This window comes from Ochotona curzoniae, unplaced genomic scaffold, assembly GCF_017591425.1.
Source record: "Ochotona curzoniae isolate NIBS_2020 unplaced genomic scaffold, NIBS_Ocur_1.0 scaffold_2476, whole genome shotgun sequence".
Classification (NCBI taxonomy): Eukaryota; Metazoa; Chordata; class Mammalia; order Lagomorpha; family Ochotonidae; genus Ochotona; species Ochotona curzoniae.
Genome location: NW_024467095.1, coordinates 13,865,525 through 13,885,236, shown reverse-complemented (window position 1 = coordinate 13,885,236; position 19,712 = coordinate 13,865,525). Strand labels below are relative to the sequence as shown.

At 52.0% G+C, this 19,712-nt stretch overlaps 1 protein-coding gene across 1 annotated transcript; it reads right to left on the bottom strand.

Moving 5' to 3' along the window:
* Nucleotides 1-165: 165 nt before the first annotated feature.
* On the bottom strand, nt 166-15,251 carry EPHA1 (EPH receptor A1). The gene is made up of 18 exons (XM_041002334.1): nt 15,102-15,251; nt 14,137-14,204; nt 9,539-9,820; nt 7,972-8,374; nt 7,627-7,782; nt 6,633-6,977; nt 6,378-6,505; nt 6,000-6,150; nt 5,675-5,771; nt 5,413-5,471; nt 4,562-4,687; nt 3,307-3,492; nt 3,136-3,197; nt 2,847-3,053; nt 2,522-2,671; nt 2,051-2,244; nt 372-527; nt 166-288 (listed from the first exon to the last, which is right to left on the bottom strand). Exons 1-18 carry the CDS (start codon nt 15,196-15,198, stop codon nt 210-212), a joined length of 2,946 nt encoding a protein of 981 aa, XP_040858268.1. The 5' UTR covers nt 15,199-15,251; the 3' UTR covers nt 166-209.
* Nucleotides 15,252-19,712: the final 4,461 nt, after the last annotated feature.

Genomic DNA, 19,712 nt, shown 5'->3' with positions numbered 1-19,712 from the left:
ACCACCTTTTTACTGCTATCCCCACCTCCCTTTTTAAAACAAAGGCTCCTGGGTTCCTCTGGAAGCGTGGGCAGGAGCAGCACCAATAGCCTACTTGTGTGTAGGTTGAGGGAAGGGGCTGGGGAGTGACCACGCCCCTGTCCTTCCTCCCTGAGGGGAGGGATGTGGGGGAAGGCTTGAGGTGCCCCCCCCCCCCCCCCCCGTAGCTCTCAGTCCTTGAATCCCTGAATACTGCAAAGAATGCGCTTCTGGTGCCCCGGCAGTGTGATTCCCATCTGTGTCAGGTCCCTGTGGACAGGGGAGGGCCTGTGAGTCTTGAGGTTCCAACCCCAGCTGCCCTCCCCGACCCCAGGCCACTCCAGCATCCTTACTCAGCTGTCAGCTCCAGTACACATTCCATGGTGTCCAGTCCGGCTGAGCGGAAGTGCAGGATGTAGCGTTTCATGCGGATGGACTCGAGCCACTCGGACACACTCCTGTAAGGGATCCCATCTGATCCGCTCAGGCTGGGCAGACGGAGAGTCATCCTGTGGGATATGGATTCCGTTGTCACAGCAGGCTGCAGCGGCTCTGCAGCCTGGGCGCAGCTAAGATTTGGTGGATTAGTCTGGCTATTGTCTGCATCTGCTTCTTGCCTCTGCAGCATGTCTCACTGCAGCAGGAGTCTGTCTCCAGTTGCAGTGCCTAGTTCTGGGCACCTGTCTGGGAGCATCCTGGCTGAGAGGCACTTGAATTAGAATGGAGCGCCAGCAGCCGGGTGTGGTTCTGCCATTTCCCAGGGTGGCCGCCTGGGTCCTGGGAGCAGCCCTTGCCTGGTACCCTCAACCTCCGCTGTTATTCTTGCACTCTGACACCCACAATACAATGAGTGTTCCTGTACTCAAGCCTGCCAGAGCCAAAAACCATTAGCAAAGTAAATCTGCTGGGGGAAAAAATATGCGGCATTCCAGAAAGATTAGCACACACGGTCTCCAGCGGACGAGGGAGTTGTGCTCCAAAAGATAGTTGCAAGTATTGGAACTCTGAGCACATTTTCTCCCAGAAACAAAGTTATATATGGTGGTTTGATACACAGGCTAATATGTCAGGCTAGTTTACCCAATAAAGCAGCCTGGCCTGTTTTCCCCATTTTCCCCACCTCCTACCAGTTAAGTCCTTGAATTCTGGCCATGCTTTGGTTAGTTTCCATTGTGCTCACATCCCTCCCAAGAATAGCCTTCAACAGTTGGGTGATGGCTCTCTATTCTCAGGACAAAGTCCTCCCTTCTCAGCTAGGCTGGTCTTCTTTGCACTGATCCTTGCTGCCCCCCAACTTCTTTGGCTTCCCTCCGCAAACCAGATGTTCCCATCCTGCATTTCTATACTGTCAGCTCCCAGCCCTCCTGTTGCCCCCAGACTAGCCATGTCCAGGCAGCTTTCCCAAAACACCAAGGTTTCCCCTCCCTTCCCCATTCCAACCTAATTGTCCAAGCTCCCTGGAACAGGCGGCAGATTGTAAGCACTACAGAACCTTCAAATTTAGTAAAGAGCTTGTATCCGAAGGTACTGCAAACTTTGTTGACTGAATGAGCTGTTTCTTAACATGTAGAAATGTTTCTATGGGGTGGGAGATGCATTCTGAAGTCCTGGACTGGGCCACAGAAATTCTTCAGAGAAGATATAGTGTAGTGCAAAAGGCAGAAGAATTCCAGGAAAGATCCCAGGCTAGGTAGCTGAGATGGGAGATGATGGGATGGAGACTAACCCAGATGGAGTGAGGGAATTTGGTGCCTGGTTGTGACTGCTTTCCTGCAAACATGGTATCCTAAAGATTCTCTATAAGCAGCAGCTTTCAAGACTCCAGGAGTGCTTGCCTCAGTTAGCTTCCTAGCCTCTCTCAGTCTGGAGCTCTGGATGGAGGGACTGCATTGCCACCATTGGGGTGGACTCTCCTTAGGACCCCATCATGCTCCTGCCTCAGTGCTGGGCTCAAGCCCAACACTTTGAATGCCCGTTTTCATTCTCCCAGATCTGCCCTCCAAATTCCCTTGTCGTTCTTCAGTGTGGTTACCTGGGATCAAAGTTAGCAATAGTGCGAAGGGAGTGAGGGTTGGCAAGTAGTTGCTCCAGGTGTGCCTGCAGCTGATGAAAGTGGGGCCGACGTGCACTGTCATACGCCCAGCAGTTTTTCATGAGTTCATACAGAAGAGCAGGGCAGTCCACGGGAGGTGGCAGTCGGTACCCATCCTCGATGCTCTTCATCACCTGCAGGGGAGAGAGGAAGAGCTTCCCAGGGTAGGGGGCTTGCTCACGGGCACAGGAGAAACCTGAGAGCCCACAAAGCACTACAGAGGTACATGTGGGCACCAGGGTTGGAACAGAACAGAGAATAGAGCACGTGGCAAAGGGAGGAGAAAAGACAGGAATGTAGACAGATTAAGGGTCAAGAAGAAGTAAAGATATTTGCAGGAAAAGGCCATGGCAGACTTTGGGAAATGAGAGGTCTAAGTTTGGATGATCCAGGGAAGACGGTCAGGCTCACCTCCTGGTTGCTCATCTCCCCGTACGGCTTGTCCCCGAAGCTCAGCACCTCCCACATCACAATCCCAAAGCTCCACACGTCACTGGCTGTGGTGAAGATTCGATGGGCAATGGCTTCAGGAGCTGTCCAACGAATAGGGATCTTCCCTCCCTAAGCAGGTACATGAGACAGAGCAGTGATGCTGTGGGGCATGGGTGAGCATTTGAAGGAGATGTGAGGTTGTGCCCCCCAGGAGCACAGAGCTGTGTATGCGTGCATGCACAACTGTATGAACAGCAGGCCACGGTGCGTGTGGCTATGTACACACTTCATACAGGGCTCTAACCTGGGTTTCGTAGATGCCATCAAAGTTGTCCAGGAGACGGGACAGGCCAAAGTCAGACACCTTGCAACACAGGTTCTGGCTCACCAAGATGTTCCTGGCAGCCAGGTCTCGGTGGACGTAATTGTGCTCACTGAGGTACTTCATGCCGGATGCTATGCCCAGCAGCATGTTCACCAGCGGCCCAGGAGCCAGCTGGCCCTCTCGCTCCTGCAGCAGAATCAGCAGGTGAGTCAGAAATGGGAGGGTGGGTCTCCATGACCCCCTCCCTGCTGGTCCTCTGTTCACTCACCCTCAGAAAGGCATCCAGGGCTCCATGCTCCATAAACTCCGTGATGATCATGATGGGTTTTCCTGAGACACAAAGCACACCCCGTCATGCACAGCACGCCCTCTCTCTGCTGCTGCTAGCCCCACCTCTGCCTTCCCACCCGGTTGCCCCCAGCTGGTGGGGAGATCATACTCTTTGTGACAACGCCTTCCAGATGCAGAACGTGAGGGTGGTTGAATTGGCCCATGATGGTTGCCTCTCGAAAGAAGTTCCACCAGTGGCCATCAGGAGAGGTTTCTTTCAGGATCTTAATGGCCACTGTCTTGCAGTCCTGGCTGGGGAGCCGCAGGGTCCCTCGATACACTTCAGCAAATTCTCCTGGGAAGAAAGAAAATAGGTACAGGGCCTAATGCACCACACAATGATTCCTGTTGGTCCTGTAGCCCCCTTTTGTTCTCTGGAGACCCAGAGTGTGGGCTAGCCTCCTGGGATAGGGCTTGGGAGAAGGGATGGCATAGTGAACCTGCAGTGAAACTGTAATTTGGTCATTCCCACTTGGCATAGTCCATGATTAACTTATTTTTATTGGAAAGACAGATTTATAGAGAGAAGGGGAGGCATAAAGATCTTCCATCCGCTGGTTCACTTCTCAAATGACTGCAGTGGCCAGAGTTGAGCTGATCTGAAGCCAAAGACCCCTCCAGGTCTCCCATGTGAATGCAGGGTCCCAGGCTTTAGGCCAATAGTCTCCCCCTGTTCTCCCAGGCCATAAACAGGGAGCTGGATGGGAAGTGGAGCAGCTGGACATGAACCAGCACCCACATGGGATGCTGGAGTCATTGTGCTGGCCCCTACCATCCAAAATTTATAGTTGGGTGTGTGGTAGTGCTTTGTGGTTTGTCCCTAAGCACTGTGGCTGAGCTGTCTATGAAGGGCAGCAGACCAGCACTAGTGCCTAAGTGAACAGGAGGCAAGGCTGACTCTCACTGCCTCCCTTCCGGGAGCTCCTCCAGCCACAGCTCAGCTGGCTTAGCCCACAACCGGCAAAGACACTGCTGAGCTTTGTTCTCTGCTCAGATTCACTTCCTCCGGTGACCCAAGGGATCAGGGCAGCCCAAGGACACTGGGCCCCTAATGGGATAGAATGCTGGGCAAGGGACACCAGGGCGGGTCTCTCCCACATTGGGGAGCCATCTAAAAGGAATTGGAAGCCTAGTGTGGCAACAGCTCTGTGAACAAGGACAATCAACTGAATGTTCTGTCAGAAGCCAAGTACGCGGAAGGCAGGGGCTGTTCTGGGGGGGTTGATGAGAGGGTTTAACACGAACACAGCAGTTCCAAGGCATACAGGGCAGAGTCCAGGGAACTCTGGGCTATCCAGGAGGGGCCGTGGTAGCTCAGTGCTGACACACAGAGGGGACCAGCTATGGTGCACAGCAAGACTCACCTTCCCCTATGACAGTTTCCACAATCAGCCAGGATGGGTCCAGCTCCTGGGTGAAATCCAGGGCCCCTTGGGCAGGATCCTCGTAGGCCTGCAGGTCCACATAGGGCTTCAGCCACAGCTTGTCCTCTGGGGGGGGGGCGGCAAGGAGGGCTCAGGGGCAGAGGCCCAACTTCAGGTTTTAGAAGTACTGAGTCTGGGGGTGGGGTATGTGGCAGGGGGCCAGTGGCAGAGGAGTCCCCTGAGGTGACTCCTGTTTGCCTGAAACAGCAAGTCTCTATCCTCAGCTCCTAGGCCTCCCAGCCTGGACCTTTCCTCTTCTGATCTGTGCTCCAAGCTGCCTGTCCTCATTCCCCAAGGGCCAGAGCAGGTCAGAGCCCAAATCCAAAGGGCATATCCACTGTCTCGAGTTACCCAATCTTCCCGCACTCACAGCCCTGCTTCCAGCCCCTCGTCTCCCTCCTCCCTGGTCCCCGTGCTTCTCCAGTCACTCACACCTCATTTCCTTGGAGGGACCACTGAATTCCCCTTTTGGCAAGACACCTAATGAGGTGACAAGTAGGAAGCCCACATGCCTGGTGGACTTCAAATCCCTGCTGACCAACCTCAGGGTGCCCATGCGGTGGGCAGCAGTGACAGCTCCTAACAGGTAGCTGCAGCAGAGTCACTGCTATCAGTAGAGTTAATTAACCAAAGTTAATTAGGTGGCAAAACACAAAGACCCCCGGGACAAAAACCCTGTACAGGTCCACACAATTAGCCTAGCAAACAGGAGCCACTTCTCAGTGGCACCTTCCGATACTCCCACATGTCCCCAAATGGACACATGTACATCCACACACAGAGTGGCTCACCTCGATCCACATCCGTGACACGGTCACGCTGTCGCTGTTGCCGCTGCCGCTGAGCCCTCCTGGGAAAGTTGGAAGCCAATTTCATCAGGGTCCCAAGACCACTACAGGGGCCCAACAGGCTCTGGTAGAATTTCCCCCAGAAATAAGGGCTGGCTATGAGCTTCAGCACCAGGGGATGGGAGGGTTGTCAGAGCTACCATCAGGGCTTCTGATGGGGCAGAGACCTGGGACAGGCGTAAGGGGAAGGGGCGAGCATCAGTACCTTGAACGGAATGCGAGAATTCCAAGCAACAGAGCCACACCAAGCAGCAGCCCAAAGATAATGGCTACAATCTCTCCTCCAGTCAGGCCCCTGGAAACTGTCAGAAAATGGAATGAGAAAGTATGGGGAGCTCACAGCCCCCAGGGATGATGGGGGTCTTAAGAGCTGTGTCCTTGGCCTCTCATCAGGTGCTGGGTTTGGCCCTGCCCCCAAATCTGACAAGGGGGCGCGTGAGTTTGTGTGCAAAGAGGCAGGATCAGTAATTCTACTGGAAGCCAAAAGGACAGGTGTGAAAGTATATGGGACAGAACATGAGGTACCCCACCTGGAGGGCTGGTCCGAAACTCATGGTCAGGTGAGAAAGGGCCGGGGCCCAGCGGGGTCAGCATCCGGACCCTGACGATGTATGTGGTGTCCGGCTGCAGTTCTGTCAGCAGGACCCTGGGTTCCAGAACCATCTGGTGCCGTTCTTCATCCTGTGGGTAGAACTTGGATTTACTTGGTTGTGCCCAGCCTGGACCTGGGTAGAGGTGATAGACATTTGTGTGTGCACGTGGGAAGGGTTTGTCCAGGAGAATGCTAAGGACAGGACTTTTGACCTGGAAAAGCCACAGAGTAGGCTAGGGCTCTGGTCCCCCGCCCAGATGGCACCCCATGCTGGGAATTCTGGGAAGCGCTTTGGGGGCTCTGGGCAGCATCTGACCTGGTTCAGCACATGCAGCTCGTAGGTCAGGTTTCCTCCGGGATGACGAGGCCGGGATCCCGCCCAGGTCAGCTCCAGCTGCCGGGGTTCTTTCTTCACCAGCCTCAAAGACAGGCCTGAAAGCGACTCTGGGAGTCCCATGGGGAGACAGTTGAATTTGGAAGGAAAAAGGAAATCAGTCCTTCATATACTTCCTGCCCAGCAGCTGGGGCCCACGATCCTGGCTCCCCTGTTTCTCTGTTTCAGGTTCCTTACCTGCATGTCCCATGCTGATGCTCAGAGAGCTGCTGGCATGACCCGAGCTCCCCAGCCCTGACACTCCGTTCTGGGCTTCAACGCTAAAGGTGTAGTTAGCGTAGGGTTCAAGACCTTCGACATGCACGCCAAGCACAGCGAGCTCCCTGCTCCCTGGGGAGAAGCGTACGCTGGCCCCACAGGGCTGGCAGGGCCCCTCATCCTGCACTGAGCCCTGACATTGAGAGCACCGTACGCTGTATCTGACATCTTGGCGTCCCCCTGTATCCTCAGGGGGTTCCCATCGCAGGGAGAGCTGGCTCCCCGATGCAGAGAAGCTCAGGTTTTGGGGTGCTGAGGGTGGACCTGTGGAGGAAGGGGAGGCATGACGGTTGTAGCTCCTTTCTCACCCTAGCTGAGGAGCCCTGCTTTTGCCTACCACCCCAACTTTTTAAAAAATAAGATTTGTATGTTTTTACTGGAAAGTCAGATATACAAAGAGAAGGAGAGACAGAAATGAAGATTTTCCATCTGCTGATTCACTCCCTAAGTGGCCACAATGGCTAGAACTGAGCTAATCCGAAGCCAGGAGCCAGGAGCTTCTTCTGGGTCTCCCACGTCGATGCTGGGTGCCAAGACTTTGAGCTGTCCTCTACTGCTTTACCAGGCCACAAGCAGGGAGCTGGATGGGAAAGTGGGACCACTGGGACAGGAACCAGTGCCCATATGGAATCCCAGCGTGTACAAGAGGAGGACTTTAGCCACCAGGCTATCACTCTGAGCCCGACTCCAATTTTCAAAGCCCTTGTGGGGAGACCTGGCTCCTACTGAGCATAAAGGAACATAGACACACCACGTTCTCCCAGGGGCAGCAGGGGACCAGGCAAGGGTCTACAAGTGCCTGACCACTCTGAATAATCCCCAATATCTGATAAGCTCTGGAAAAACCTGATCCTAATACAGACTCAGCAGTGGCCCAGCATCTCCTGGGTAGCCCAGCCCTGTGCCCACTCACGTGTGCACGCCTCCTGGGGGCCCTCCCCAGGGGCTCTGTAATGGCCACTGTCACAGGTGCAGATGGTGGCTCCCTCAGAGGCGGCTGTGCTATGCTGGGGACACTGGAGACAATAGGGTGTGCTCATGTCCACCCGGTAGGAGTCACTAGGACAGGCTGAGAGAGAAGGTAGCAGGGTCAGGATTGTCTGTTTTCACAGGCAGCACCCGGAAACACCACCACCAGGGGGTCCCCCTTCTTCCCCACTATTCTGCACTCTCAGGTGCTCAGGGGAAACTGAGATGGAGTCTGGGCTTCCTTCCACCCCAGGTGGTCCCCCAGAGCTCCTGCCAGCTTGTTTCTTACCAGTGCATGTGGTGCCTCCACCGCCTTCCACGTATCCAGGCTCGCAGTGGCACCGACCGACAGGTACCAACCACTCACCATCCGGGCTGCAGTGCATACGGGGTGCGCCCAAGGGCCCGGGGCTGGCCTGCGCATGGGGCAAGCAGGTCCCTGACACTTCCACCAAGCCGACAGGTCCTGGGAGAGTGTCAGGGAATTGGGCTAAGTTGTACACAGCCTCAGGACAGCGCTGGTAGAACACACGTACAGACACCAGGGCCACACAGGCTCCTGGGTTGTGGAAGGCAAGATAGAGGCCACGCTGAGTCAGGTGGCCCAGGGAGCAGCGCTCCACATTCAGCTTCATGGAGCCAGATGCAAGGTCACGGATGGTGAAACTCTGATCTGCAGCCACTGTGGTTACCTGGCAAGAGGGAAGGGTGACAGTGAGTGGAGGGGAGGGAGAGCAGAGTCCTGCTTCAATTCTGCCTGACAACAGCTTTCGTAATAAAGGCCGAGCATCTCTAATCTGAAAATCCCAAATCTGAAATGTTCCCTAATTCACAACTTCTTAAGTGCTGCTGGGACATGTCACATCTGACCTCATGTGACAGGCTGCAGACAGAATTTAGGCACACCAAAAGGAATGTAGGCATTTATCACCTTCATGAATTTCTTGATTGACCTTGGGTTCTATTCCCAAGATATGCCATTCTGAATATGAAGATATTAAAAATATCTCTGAAATTCAAATGCACACATGGTCCCGAGCATTTCAGATAAAACATACTGAACCTGTGCATTACGGCTTGATTGTGTGAGGTACCAGGCTTGACATTTTAGATGCAGCACAGCCTGTACTCCATGCAATACCTCTACTAGGTGGATGACTTAGCTGAAGCGCTTGAACCCTTGTATGAGACCACAGAGCTCCTCCGTGACGGGACTAGGATTGGAACCCAAGCAATGGGACTCCACACTCCGTAACATTTCCACAATTTCGAGGGCACCAGTCATCGTAACTAGTGATGTTATCAGCTGCAGGCTGTCATCATTAATTACTAGTAACAAATCTTACAACATTTTCTTATTGGAAAGAAAGGAGAGCATGTCTTATACAATTTTGCATTCTTGCATGCTTTTCTCAGTAGCAAAGAAAGGGACAGTATTAGAGAGACATTGCTTACAGAATGGTCTTACTTCATAACTCCCTGCTGTGCTCATAGGCATGGGTGCTGAGTGATAAGTCTGACTACCTCTGCATGGCACATCCTTCTTCCATCACCTCTACCATGGCATCTTGTTATCTCAATGGGTGCCTGTAGAAGGCTCCAGAATAGAAAAGGTTGGCTCAAGTGTCACTATTTTATAGCAAGGACACCAGAACTTAGAGAGAGATTAACTTCCAAAGTCAGGGTATAGAGGAAAAGGGATTCAATTCCAGGGCACAGTTCTGGGGACAAGCTCCACGGTACTCTCTCCCTGTCTCTGCCAGTTCCCTTTATTTTCTTGGCTGAGAGCTGTCCCAGTAAGGAACCAGTCAAGGATCGGTATCTGGACTGAGGTGGCAATGGCGCAGTAGCAACACCTTTCGGAACATGGCCCGTCGGAGTTGGATGCCCACGTCCTGGTCACTCTCCATGAACAGGAGGTTGAAGGTCTCCTTGCAGCCCAGAGGGGCAGCACCCCTGGGGAAGCTCTTGCAGTCCCGCACGGTGAACTGCAGCTCCACATGGACCCGCGAAGCCTCCTCTCCTCGGTAGATCCAATTGGAGCGAAGCCAGTGGTCAGTGTCCCCGCCTTCCTGCACTGGACAGTCCTGGTACATGTACAGGGGTGTCCCGTTCAACATCTGCTGCACCTCACTCCACTGTGGGAAGAGAACTGAGAGTCAGCCATCAGGTCTACACCTGTTTCCCCAACCCGGGCATATTAGATTCAAAGGAAGCAAACTGGTGTTAGAGCTCCAAGTTCATGCTACTTGTTCTGCCTCTCCCCGCGCTTTGATCCCAGGATAGTGAGTAAGTGTTTATGGTTAGGGATTTATTTTGCTATAGGATGAACAAGACAATAGCCCCTTAATACCACTAGCCAATCCTGGGCCCTTCAGTTAGCTATGCACCAACTTTTACCTATTTCATCTGCAGAGCTGTCAGGTACCCAAAGGCAAAGCTCATTCACAAAACCTTTCTGCCTATTCCTCCAAAGAAGAGAAAACTTATCTTGAAATATTACAATCTGTAAGCTTCTGAAGGGTAAAAGCAAACACAGAAAACTCTTTGTATAGAGGAATCCCATCCTCCCCAATACGCCTTCCAGTTATGGCTTTTAAAAAAATCAACTGACAGCTGGCATTGTGGTGCAGTAGGTTAAACTGGTTTCCACATCAGTATCCTAGTTTGGAGTGTGAGTTCAAGCTCCAGCTGCTTTACTTCCCCTGTTCTTCCTGTTAATGAGCCTGTGAAGGCAGCAGAGAATTGCCCAAGAACTTGAAGCGCTTGCCATCCATGTGGAAGACTAGGACGGAGTTGGAGTTCCTGGATCCTGGCTTTGGCCTGGTCCAGACCTGGCTATTGTTGTCATTTGGGAAATGAACCTGTGTGTGGAAGATTCTATCCTTGCCTAAATAAATTAATACATTGGTGGAGTGGTTGGGTGGCTAGACACTAGTCTGGTCCTTTTTTTATCTTCTTTTGTATTAGAAGAATTCTTACACGTGGTATTAACAGTGGCTAACACTTACCCTGGCCAGTCTTCGTTCTAAGCACTTTCCATGGGGGAAACCAAGGCACAGTGCCATATAGCGACTTGTCAACAGACAGCTCTGAAGTGGCAGAGCTGTGAGACTGAAGCCCAGGTATTGCAGGCTCTGGAGTTGGGGTTCTTTAACAATACAGAGCTCAAGATACAGACTTAACATTTAAGTTTCTCCAACCTTCCGACCTCATTCCCAGAGGCAATCACATTTAACAAATTGGAGTAAAACTTCCCAGAACATTTTTAACGCCTCCAGAAAAATGCCTGAAAATGTTCTATTTTGTTTTTAATATAAATGAGATCACACAAGTGCTATTGTGTAACTCACTTTCTGTTATAACAAACAAATAAGTCTTTGAAGCTATCCACTAGGGTGCATTATACATCTGTCTCTCTTTTAGCAATTTATAAATGGCTTCCATTCCTTAGACATAGTCAATTTAATTTCCACCTGTTTTTGGACATTTAGTAGGGTTTTTTTTTTAATAAAGCATGTACAGTTTAATGAAAGACATCTAGATTTCTAGAATTGTTGTATTAAAAGCAGACATGCTACAAATTTTATGACACTAGTAAATTGTCCTCTGAGCAGTTTATACTTTCACTTACAATGCAAGAGTGCTCATTTTCTCCAGATCAGATCAATATCAGATGTTAGTGTATTTTTTCCAGTTCTATATTTTCTCCTAATATTTCTGTAACTTTGGTTTTTAAACTTTGGTTTCCCTAGAATTTGTTGTCTTGTGTACAATGGGAAGTGTGGAAATGTTTTAACCTTCTTTTTTCCCTTAAGTTCCTAGACTGCCAACGGTCAGTTTACTGACTGGTTAATTCTGTTGGAGATTGGGACGCAGCATCCCTCAGATACCTGGCCTATTTCAAGTTGGCTATTCTAAAAAACTACAGACCCCTGATGGCTTGACAAAGTCCTTTGTGTAAGAGATTTACCTCTCCAATGGAGATCTAAGTCAGTAAATTGTGTGTATGAGGGGAAAGGCTGCTTCCAGAAACACCGATGCCCTGAGACCTTTCATCAGATTCGCCGGCGCTCACACGGCACAAGGTGGTTTACACTGGGAGCCCCAGGTCCAGGCCCCTGCTTCTCTCAGCATGCGATACAAGCTCAATCCATTGATCCTTCTTTAACTACCATTTTTGCGGGACTCCCGTGTTTGTTGTTAAATAAAATAATTTTTTCTTTTTCCCTTAGGGCTGGCCTCTTGGTTAAGATGGCACCAGCTGCCACACGGGCATCCCACATGAGCACCAGTTAGAGTTCTGGTGTTGATTATTCCTAACTGGCTCTCTGATAATGTGCCCGGGGAAGCAAGGTACTTTGGCCTCTACCGTGCATATGGGAGACCTGATGGAGTCCCAGGCTCTTGGCTTCAGTGCTTACTGGGGAGTAAGCCAGTGGATAAAAAGTCTCTCAGTTTCTCTCCCTCTTGCCATAACTCTGCCTTTCAAATGAATATGCTTTCTCTATTAATTTGCAATTCCAATGTCATTCATATATGTGTGTTAGGGTTTTAGACTTTCTGTACTTTTCCATTAACCTGAGAATTCTTGTGCAATGCTACATGTATTAATTATAGTTGCTACTCTCCTCTCTGTGGTAGGACAAGTTTCTCATTTCATTGTTCCAAAAGCATTCTCAACTATCTTCTTTGCCTGGTGAACTTAAGAAAGATGCTCTCAAATTCCATACACATTCCATTTTGGTTGCAACCTATAATTGAATAGAGAATGAGGCTCCTGGCAAGTTCACTTGCCTAGAGTTTTTACTTCAATAGAATGAATGGGCTCTCGACCCTACTCTTAGATCTGGGAAAAGTAAGAGAAAAGCACCATTAACTAAGACGTTTGGATGGGATGGGATAGAAACAGATGCTGCAGTGAAGCAGAGATTTCTGCATTTGGCAGGGAGGTTTCAACATCAGGCAGTGTCTGAAAGGCAATGAAAAGGCACTGGGAGGAAGCTGTGTTGTGAAGCCCAGTGGACGGCCAGGTGGACAGGGTAGTGGGTGGTTAATGTGCAGTACATTTACCCCAGTGCCACAGCTGAAGCTGGAGCCTGGAGAAGCAGATTTTACCCAGCTCTAGCAGTTGTAGCAGCTCCAGGAGTGACAGACTGGAGAACTAGCTGCCCAGGATCAGCACTTGGGCTCCTTCCACCTCCCAGACCCATTGGCTTCTACTGGGGTGCAATCTGGGCGGGAGGGGCGCTTGGCCCAGAATGCCTGATGTGTGTGCTTTGAAATGATGGGATTGAGAGGGGCTCCTGGAGAGGGTGGGAGCATGTGGTTGCTGGGTGTTCTTGCTACCGTCCCAGCACAAGGCTCTTTCATCTTGGCCGAAAAGAGGGACTTACTTAGCCCAATCAGGGCTGGGGTGACAGTCCATGGAGCCAGCAGATGGACCTGCAGCCATCGCGGTAGGGTGATTAGCTGGTTTATGAGACGAAGAGCCTATTAGGACTGTTCTAATCCAGGATTCTCCAAACAGCCCCTCCTGGAGGACACATTATGGTTTAGTCTATTAACTCTGTAATTATAGGCCACTCTGTGGGAAAGTGCAGCCAGGAACCTAGGACCCAAAAGGGAAAGAAGCAGTAATTCCCACCCCAGAGCCAGGGGCTGAAGTGAATAAGGACTGGATTGTGGAAGCAACACCCAGAGAACAGAGTCCAGGACCCTGGCCTCCAAGGCTGCCTCCTGCGACTGAGCCAGTGCTGCTGGGTGGCAGCAGGTGCCCTCTGGACTTCCCACAAGTGACCTAGGCTCCCTGGGTCTTGGGAATACTCAAAGCATCAGATAGGACACGGAGCACGCTCCTCCAGTTCCTCCGCCACCTGGCATGCATGGTGCGCCATGGAGCCTGCCTGGGCTGGACTGGAGAAGCCGCCAAGGGCTGAGGCCGCAGTATTTTAACTGTGGGGAGGGAAAGACCCTTTGGGATTGGACAGGCAGTTTTGCTCTCCTCTCTGAAAGTAACACACTTTTCCTGACCCTGGGAAAACCTGACTGTGCAGCTCCATCATGAAGCGTTGGTACCTCTGTCCCTCTGTAAATGCCTTCAATTTGTTTCAACCTCAACCATCCCCAGCTTGGGGCCTTCTTACCCAGGGCTGTAGGCTCACCCCTCAGCCTGCTCCGGCTCCGGGGTCCTCACATGTATTTCCTCTCTGAGGAGTAGGGCTATTGAGACGTTCCCTGTGGGGTGAAGTCTGACCACCCCCTTCCCTCCCTCCCTGCCGCCCCCCCCCAAGTCCCATTCAGGAGCCTCTGAGTCAGCCTCCCGCCCCCCTCCTAGAGAGACACTTCCAGTTTTTCCTGCTCTTTTCTCATTTCCTCCACCCACCTCTCCGCCCCATTTCCCACTGGCCTGCAGCCTCAAGCCCTGCCAAGATCTTTCCCTCCTGACACTTACCCCGTCCTCTGGGGGATCCAGCAGCCAGCCCAGTTCTCCCTGTGCCTTGCTTGTGTCCATCAGAGTGACTGAAGGTGGTGAGAAAAGGAGCCTGTCACCTCTGTAGGGGAGGTGCTCCGCACAACCCCGCAGTCCTCTGGCCTCAACGGCCTCTTTCTAACAGTTGTGACTTGAGGCTCCGGGAAGGGAGAGGGCCCAGGGACAAGGGAGTGGAGAGCCCAGGGGGATTACAGGGTCTCCCTTCAGAGGGAGGAGGGGCAAAGACAGGGTGGGACAAGTTGGAGTGCCCTCGATCTCTCTGGCAAAAGTGGATGGCATCCCCTGTCACCTGGCTGGTGCAGCCAGGGGCGCCCATATGCCGCAGAACTGAATAGGTGGATGGGAGCCGGGTGCTCAGCTTATGAGAAGGGAAGGGGGTGCCTGTACGGCCACTACCACAGGCCTGCTGGGGCCTGTAGCTGGAGGTATGAAGAAGGGGTGCAAGGCACAGCTCTAGGGAAGTAGAGGGGCAGGGAAGGAGACGCTACACCCAGGAACCCCTGCAGCTCGGGCCGACCCTTCACCCCAAGGCAGGTGGATTGCACGCCGGGCCTAGGTTGGCCTAAGGCGACTTTTCAGGGTGGCATGAGGGATGGGATGCCAGGCTTGGGTACCCAAGTCTGGGACTGTCGGGAATGAAGGGTCCCGGGAGGGCTGCGGTTGGCTTAGGGGACACGGCTTCCACTCCCCACCCCCTAGACACCGGCTGCTGGCCCACAGGCGTGGGGTGACTGACCCGGGACTACAGAGGTTTAGGGTAAAAGACCAAAGTTTGGCCAGATCGGTCGATAGCCGTGCGTCCGGGGCAAATCACGGGGCTGGAGAGGGACGCGGAGTGGAGGCCCTCTTCAGGAACGCAGGTTCCTTCGGTGGGGAGCGGGCCGGGCCTAGGGGCAGGTGGGAGCGGCGAGGGCAGGGGTCAGTACCTTCCTTGGCGCGCGCCCCCGGGGGCAGCGGCGCGCAGAGCAGCAGCAGCAGCAGCGCCGGCGGCAGCCCGAGCCCCAGGGACCAGCGCCGCTCCATGGCGCCGGGCCGGGACCTGGGACCGCGGCCCGGACGGCAGTGCCAGGTCCCAAGGGACTGGGGTGAGCCGGGCAGGCCGGGCGGAGGCGGGGTCCGTGCCCGGGGCGGAGTCCCGGCCTCACCTGGCTCACCTTCTTAAAGGAACAGTGAGGCAGGAAGGAAACTTGTTAGACAGGTAATAAACTTCAAAAACTGGAGGCGTCTTGACCGGAACGAGGCCGCGGGCGCCGCCTCGTGGGTGGGACTAAGAACTGACTTACCCTTCCCTCATCTAAACCTAACCCTGTCTTGATCTAGTTACCTAATTCTGTTTTTTATTTGAACCACACTCGGCGAATCTTTCCTTGCCCCCTCCCTTTGTCCGCGTCTCAGACCTGTAATAGAGACTAGGGGAGGCGGGGTGAGAGACACGTCTTTATTCTGTACTACCTGTGGCTTCCGTAGCCACAAGGCAAGCCAGGTGCACAGCTCCTAGTGAAGCAGCTGGGAAGTTAGGAACAAGCTAGCCAGTCAAGCATGTTAGGTGTCCTCGGGGAGAAAATGGAATGACCCGGGCTTTCGGCTACCGAGATTGAGAAAGGCTTGGAGGAGCGCCGGAGGACAAGGAGCCTCAAGGTGCGCTCAGGGAGTGGCCCGGGGACCAGTTTGACAGCTGGGCTCAGGGCTTGTCTTGGGAGCCAGGGCAGAAAGACAGGTGTGTGCCGGCTGGAGCAGGGAAGGTCTTGGTAAACAAGTGAGGGAGTGTGAACCTTGCGGTGCACTGGCAGAGCAGGCCTGCGGAGCTGGTGGCAGCCCTGGGTACTGGTGGCAGAGAAGGAGAGTGGGGCCTCCAGGGCCAGCCCAGGGCTGGCTGGCCTTTGGGAGACTGTCTTACATTCTATTGCATGAGTGTGTTCACTTTCTACTGAGCGTGCATTCAACTCTGACAGTGCCAGGAACACAAGGGCAGCCCAGCCCTAAGCAAGCTGCGGATCTGTGGAGGGCAGAGAACCAGGGCACAGCCCAGGAACACTCGGGGAGGGCTAAAATGGCAGATAGGGGTAGACTCCGTTGGGAGAAGGACTCGGGACCTGGGTGGTTGAAAGGCGAACCATGCTGCCAAAGCCCAGGTTCAAGGCCCCACTTCTGGGCCCCTCCTTCCTGGGCCCCTCCCTGGCTCCATCTCATTTGAGTGACTCACTCATAGTTTTTCTAACATTTAAATTGCTGCATGTTTTGGTCATTGTGAAGGAAGGGAGGCGGTGAATTATAGGTGCTTATTTCATTTTCAAATATGAATGCATCTTGGGTTTTTTTCCTGGTACAGATAAGACTAATATGGCTCATAATGTCTTGGCCCAGACTATTGTTAGTGGCATAAATACAGGAATACAATGCATGTGGATTGGTGGGAAACTTCATGGTGAACAGGAATATGAAAGGTTAAAATCTTCCACTCTTGCCATCCTCCACCATCTGTCCCCTAGCTCAGCCACTGTCAACTCTTTCTTGTGATTCTTCCCCAGCAAGTGCACACTGTCGCATATTCCCCCAACCCCTACCCTCCCTCTACTCCCACACATGTGTTTTTACATTGTGGATGCAGAGGCGGCCAAGGAATGTACACTGCTCCGCACCAGAGCCTGTAAATCTAATTCCAAGGCCACTGGTGGAGAGGTAGGGGTGTGTGGGGGGTTCTGTAGGGCCAGGGCTTTGTGATTTCAGCAGGGACGAAGGGGAAAAGGGTGCAAAGCCAGCAGAAGGGGGGAGATGGAGTAAGCTTTGGACAATTGTTGCTAGGAAATAAACCAGCCGTGGTGAGGTCATGCATGTGCTGGTTGCTGTAGTTTGTTATAAGACCCTTGAGACACAAGGGGATTGGGGCGGAGAATTGCTCCACACAGTGAGAAGTGGAGACTGGAGGCCTGGAAGGGAGCCTGCTTTTGTTTTAGGAGAGATTCTCTAGCCTTGGAAGGCTTGCACACAGGGAGTGCATGCCCTCCCACCCCCGCTCCGAGTGATGGAGATCGCACGTTTTTCTGTTCTGCTTCCCGAGAGAGGGCTCGTGTTTTCAGCTCTGGGCTGTGTTCCTTACCGGCTGCACAACTTTTGTCTCGTGATTTCTACTCTCTGGACTTCAGTCTCCACAGCTCATCTGGGCTGAGGGAAAGAGCGCAAGTTCTGAAATAGATTTTTAGTCCCTCAGCTGTTTGTGCCTTGTTTTGTTTTGTTTACCTGTAAGTGGGATTCATCATGCCTGCGTCCTGGAGTGGGCACAATGCCCAAAAGAAGAGAAAGTGCCTCATTAACTGCCCAAACTGAGCAAACATGAATTTTCTAGAAGGATGGTGGAGCGTAGATGTGCTGAAGTTCTTCTGTGAGTCTTTTTAACTTGCTCCAGAGGACAACAGCCTCTCTGGCCAAGACTTATTTTTTCCCCCTTTTAGCAATAACTTTATTGAGGGCTAACATACATAAAACAAATTGTACCTGTTCCAAGTGTTCAGTTCAGTGGACTCTGAAGAATGCAAACGCCCTAGTAACTGCCACCTCAGTCAGGCACGGAACGCTTTCATCAATGAGAATATTCCCTTGTGCCCTTTTGACTCAATCCCAGACCTTCCGTCAGCATTTGTAAGTGCCCTTTGTAGCGTTGCATGTAGACTCTGGGATCGACTTCCCACCTCAGCGTGATGCTCTCAGAATCGGTGTGTATTGCTGCACGCATCAGCAGTGTGCTGCTTCTCCCTGCTGAGTGGTATTCCCTGAGTGTAGGTCCCACGGAAAAGATTACTTAGTCATGCAACATCCAAACTGAAGATTTCTCTCCAGTCTGCTAGGAATCAAAGCCCTCTTAACAGATGTAGCCGCCAGGACGGAGACTTCTCCTTTCTCTTATTTGGAGAAAAGTTACTGACTCCATTTTGCATTGGCAACTTCCTGAACCTGTGCCTGGTCTTGTAGCCTTGACCTTAGCTTACCCTGTTTATATGGCCCCACCCCATCTCCTGCCGCTCCTTTCTCTCCTGAGAAAAGATGAAATTATACCCAGCTTAGGTCAAGGGCTTGTATAGGTATAGGTTCTGGTTAGAACTCCACTGACATGCCTGAGGATTTACCTGGAGAGCTGGTAGCAACCACTACGCTCATATTGGTACAAAGTTATTCAACAGACTAGTGTGAGGTCTACCACCAGGGCTGCAGGACATGGGACCAGGAATTTGGCTGCTTGGCTGCAAGGGGCAGGGACTGGCCCACACTTGCAGGCAGCACGGTTCAGCAGAGCGTGTGGGCAGTGGGAAGGCAAGGCAGCGCTGCAGCACAGCAGCGTTCTGTGCGTTGTGCATGGCTTTGATCCCGTTCCTCCTTTGGTCTTCCTCTTTTGCTTCTGGCCGGCACTCTTACCTATCTGTTCTCTGATCCGGGTTTACTATCAGGCACTAGGGCGGGGATAATAATAGTTAGCATTTATGACAGCACCTACGCATGCTGCCGGGCACTTCACATACATTATTTCATTTACTTCTCACACCAACCCTTTGAGGAAGGTATTATTAGTCCCACTTTATAGATGGAAAAATCTGAAACTCCACAGGGAGTTTAAATTTCTTGTTCCAAGTCCTTCAGTTGCAGAAACAAGATTTGAATCCAATTCTGTCTGACTCCTGGATCTGTGACCCTAGCTCCTGGAAGAGTTTTCAGGGGGTTTTCCCTTCTGTTTGAACTGCTCCCTACTCTGCCCCCGCTGAGGTCCAGGTACCCTCACCTAAAGCACCGGGGTTAGGTTGGCCTGTTGGTGCACCTTGCAAAAGGAACTCATGTGGAATGTAATCCTTGTTGTCTGAGTTCTTTCTTTGCCAAGGCATCTGTGAGATTAACTCACACAGTTGTGTGTTGATTCATTCTCGAGGCGGTATGATTCATCCCCATTCATTGTACGAAGATCACCTTGTTTTTGAAGATCTCTTGGTCTGTGGTTAAGTGTTCTACACTGGAATTGTTATAATTGGGTGACTCCCTTGGTTTATCTGGCTTGTCCTTGTGGGTTGGAAACAGGCTTAATCCTCCCAGAAAGAATCTTTTGATAGTCCAGATGACTCTTCCACTCGAGAGGCAATCTGTGAGCAGGGTCATGGACACCAGTCACACTTCCTGATCCCAGTCCTCCACATCCCCATGTCACTCCCTTCTTACATGTCATTTCGCCAAGAAGACATCAGACATGATCTAATAGATGATTCCTTATGTTAGATAGAGGCAGTTTGACATTTCTCTGAGATGTCAAAAGCAAAATTAGCTACGGTAAGATGTGCCATATTCACTTAAAAGCTATAACATGTGAGGTCAATCACCCAGCTTTCATGATCCTCAACATTGGTACCTGCAAACTAGGGAAAATAGTGATGTTATGATTTGAGTGTGTCCTCCAAAAACAAGCACGTCAGAATCTCAATCCGAAAATTGATGTTACTGGTATTTGGAAGTGGGGGCCTGTGGGAGGGGGTTATAATAGATGAGGCTGTGAGAGTAGAGAC

Coding starts and splice junctions, on each gene's coding strand:
- EPHA1 (XM_041002334.1), bottom strand. CDS start 15,198: ATGGAGCGGCGCTGGTCCCTGGGGCTCGGGCTGCCGCCGGCGCTGCTG. Junction 9,821..14,136: donor TGGATCCCCCAGAGGACGGG/GTAAGTGTCAGG, acceptor CTCTTCCCACAG/TGGAGTGAGGTGCAGCAGAT. Junction 2,672..2,846: donor ATGGCATCTACGAAACCCAG/GTTAGAGCCCTG, acceptor GTACCTGCTTAG/GGAGGGAAGATCCCTATTCG.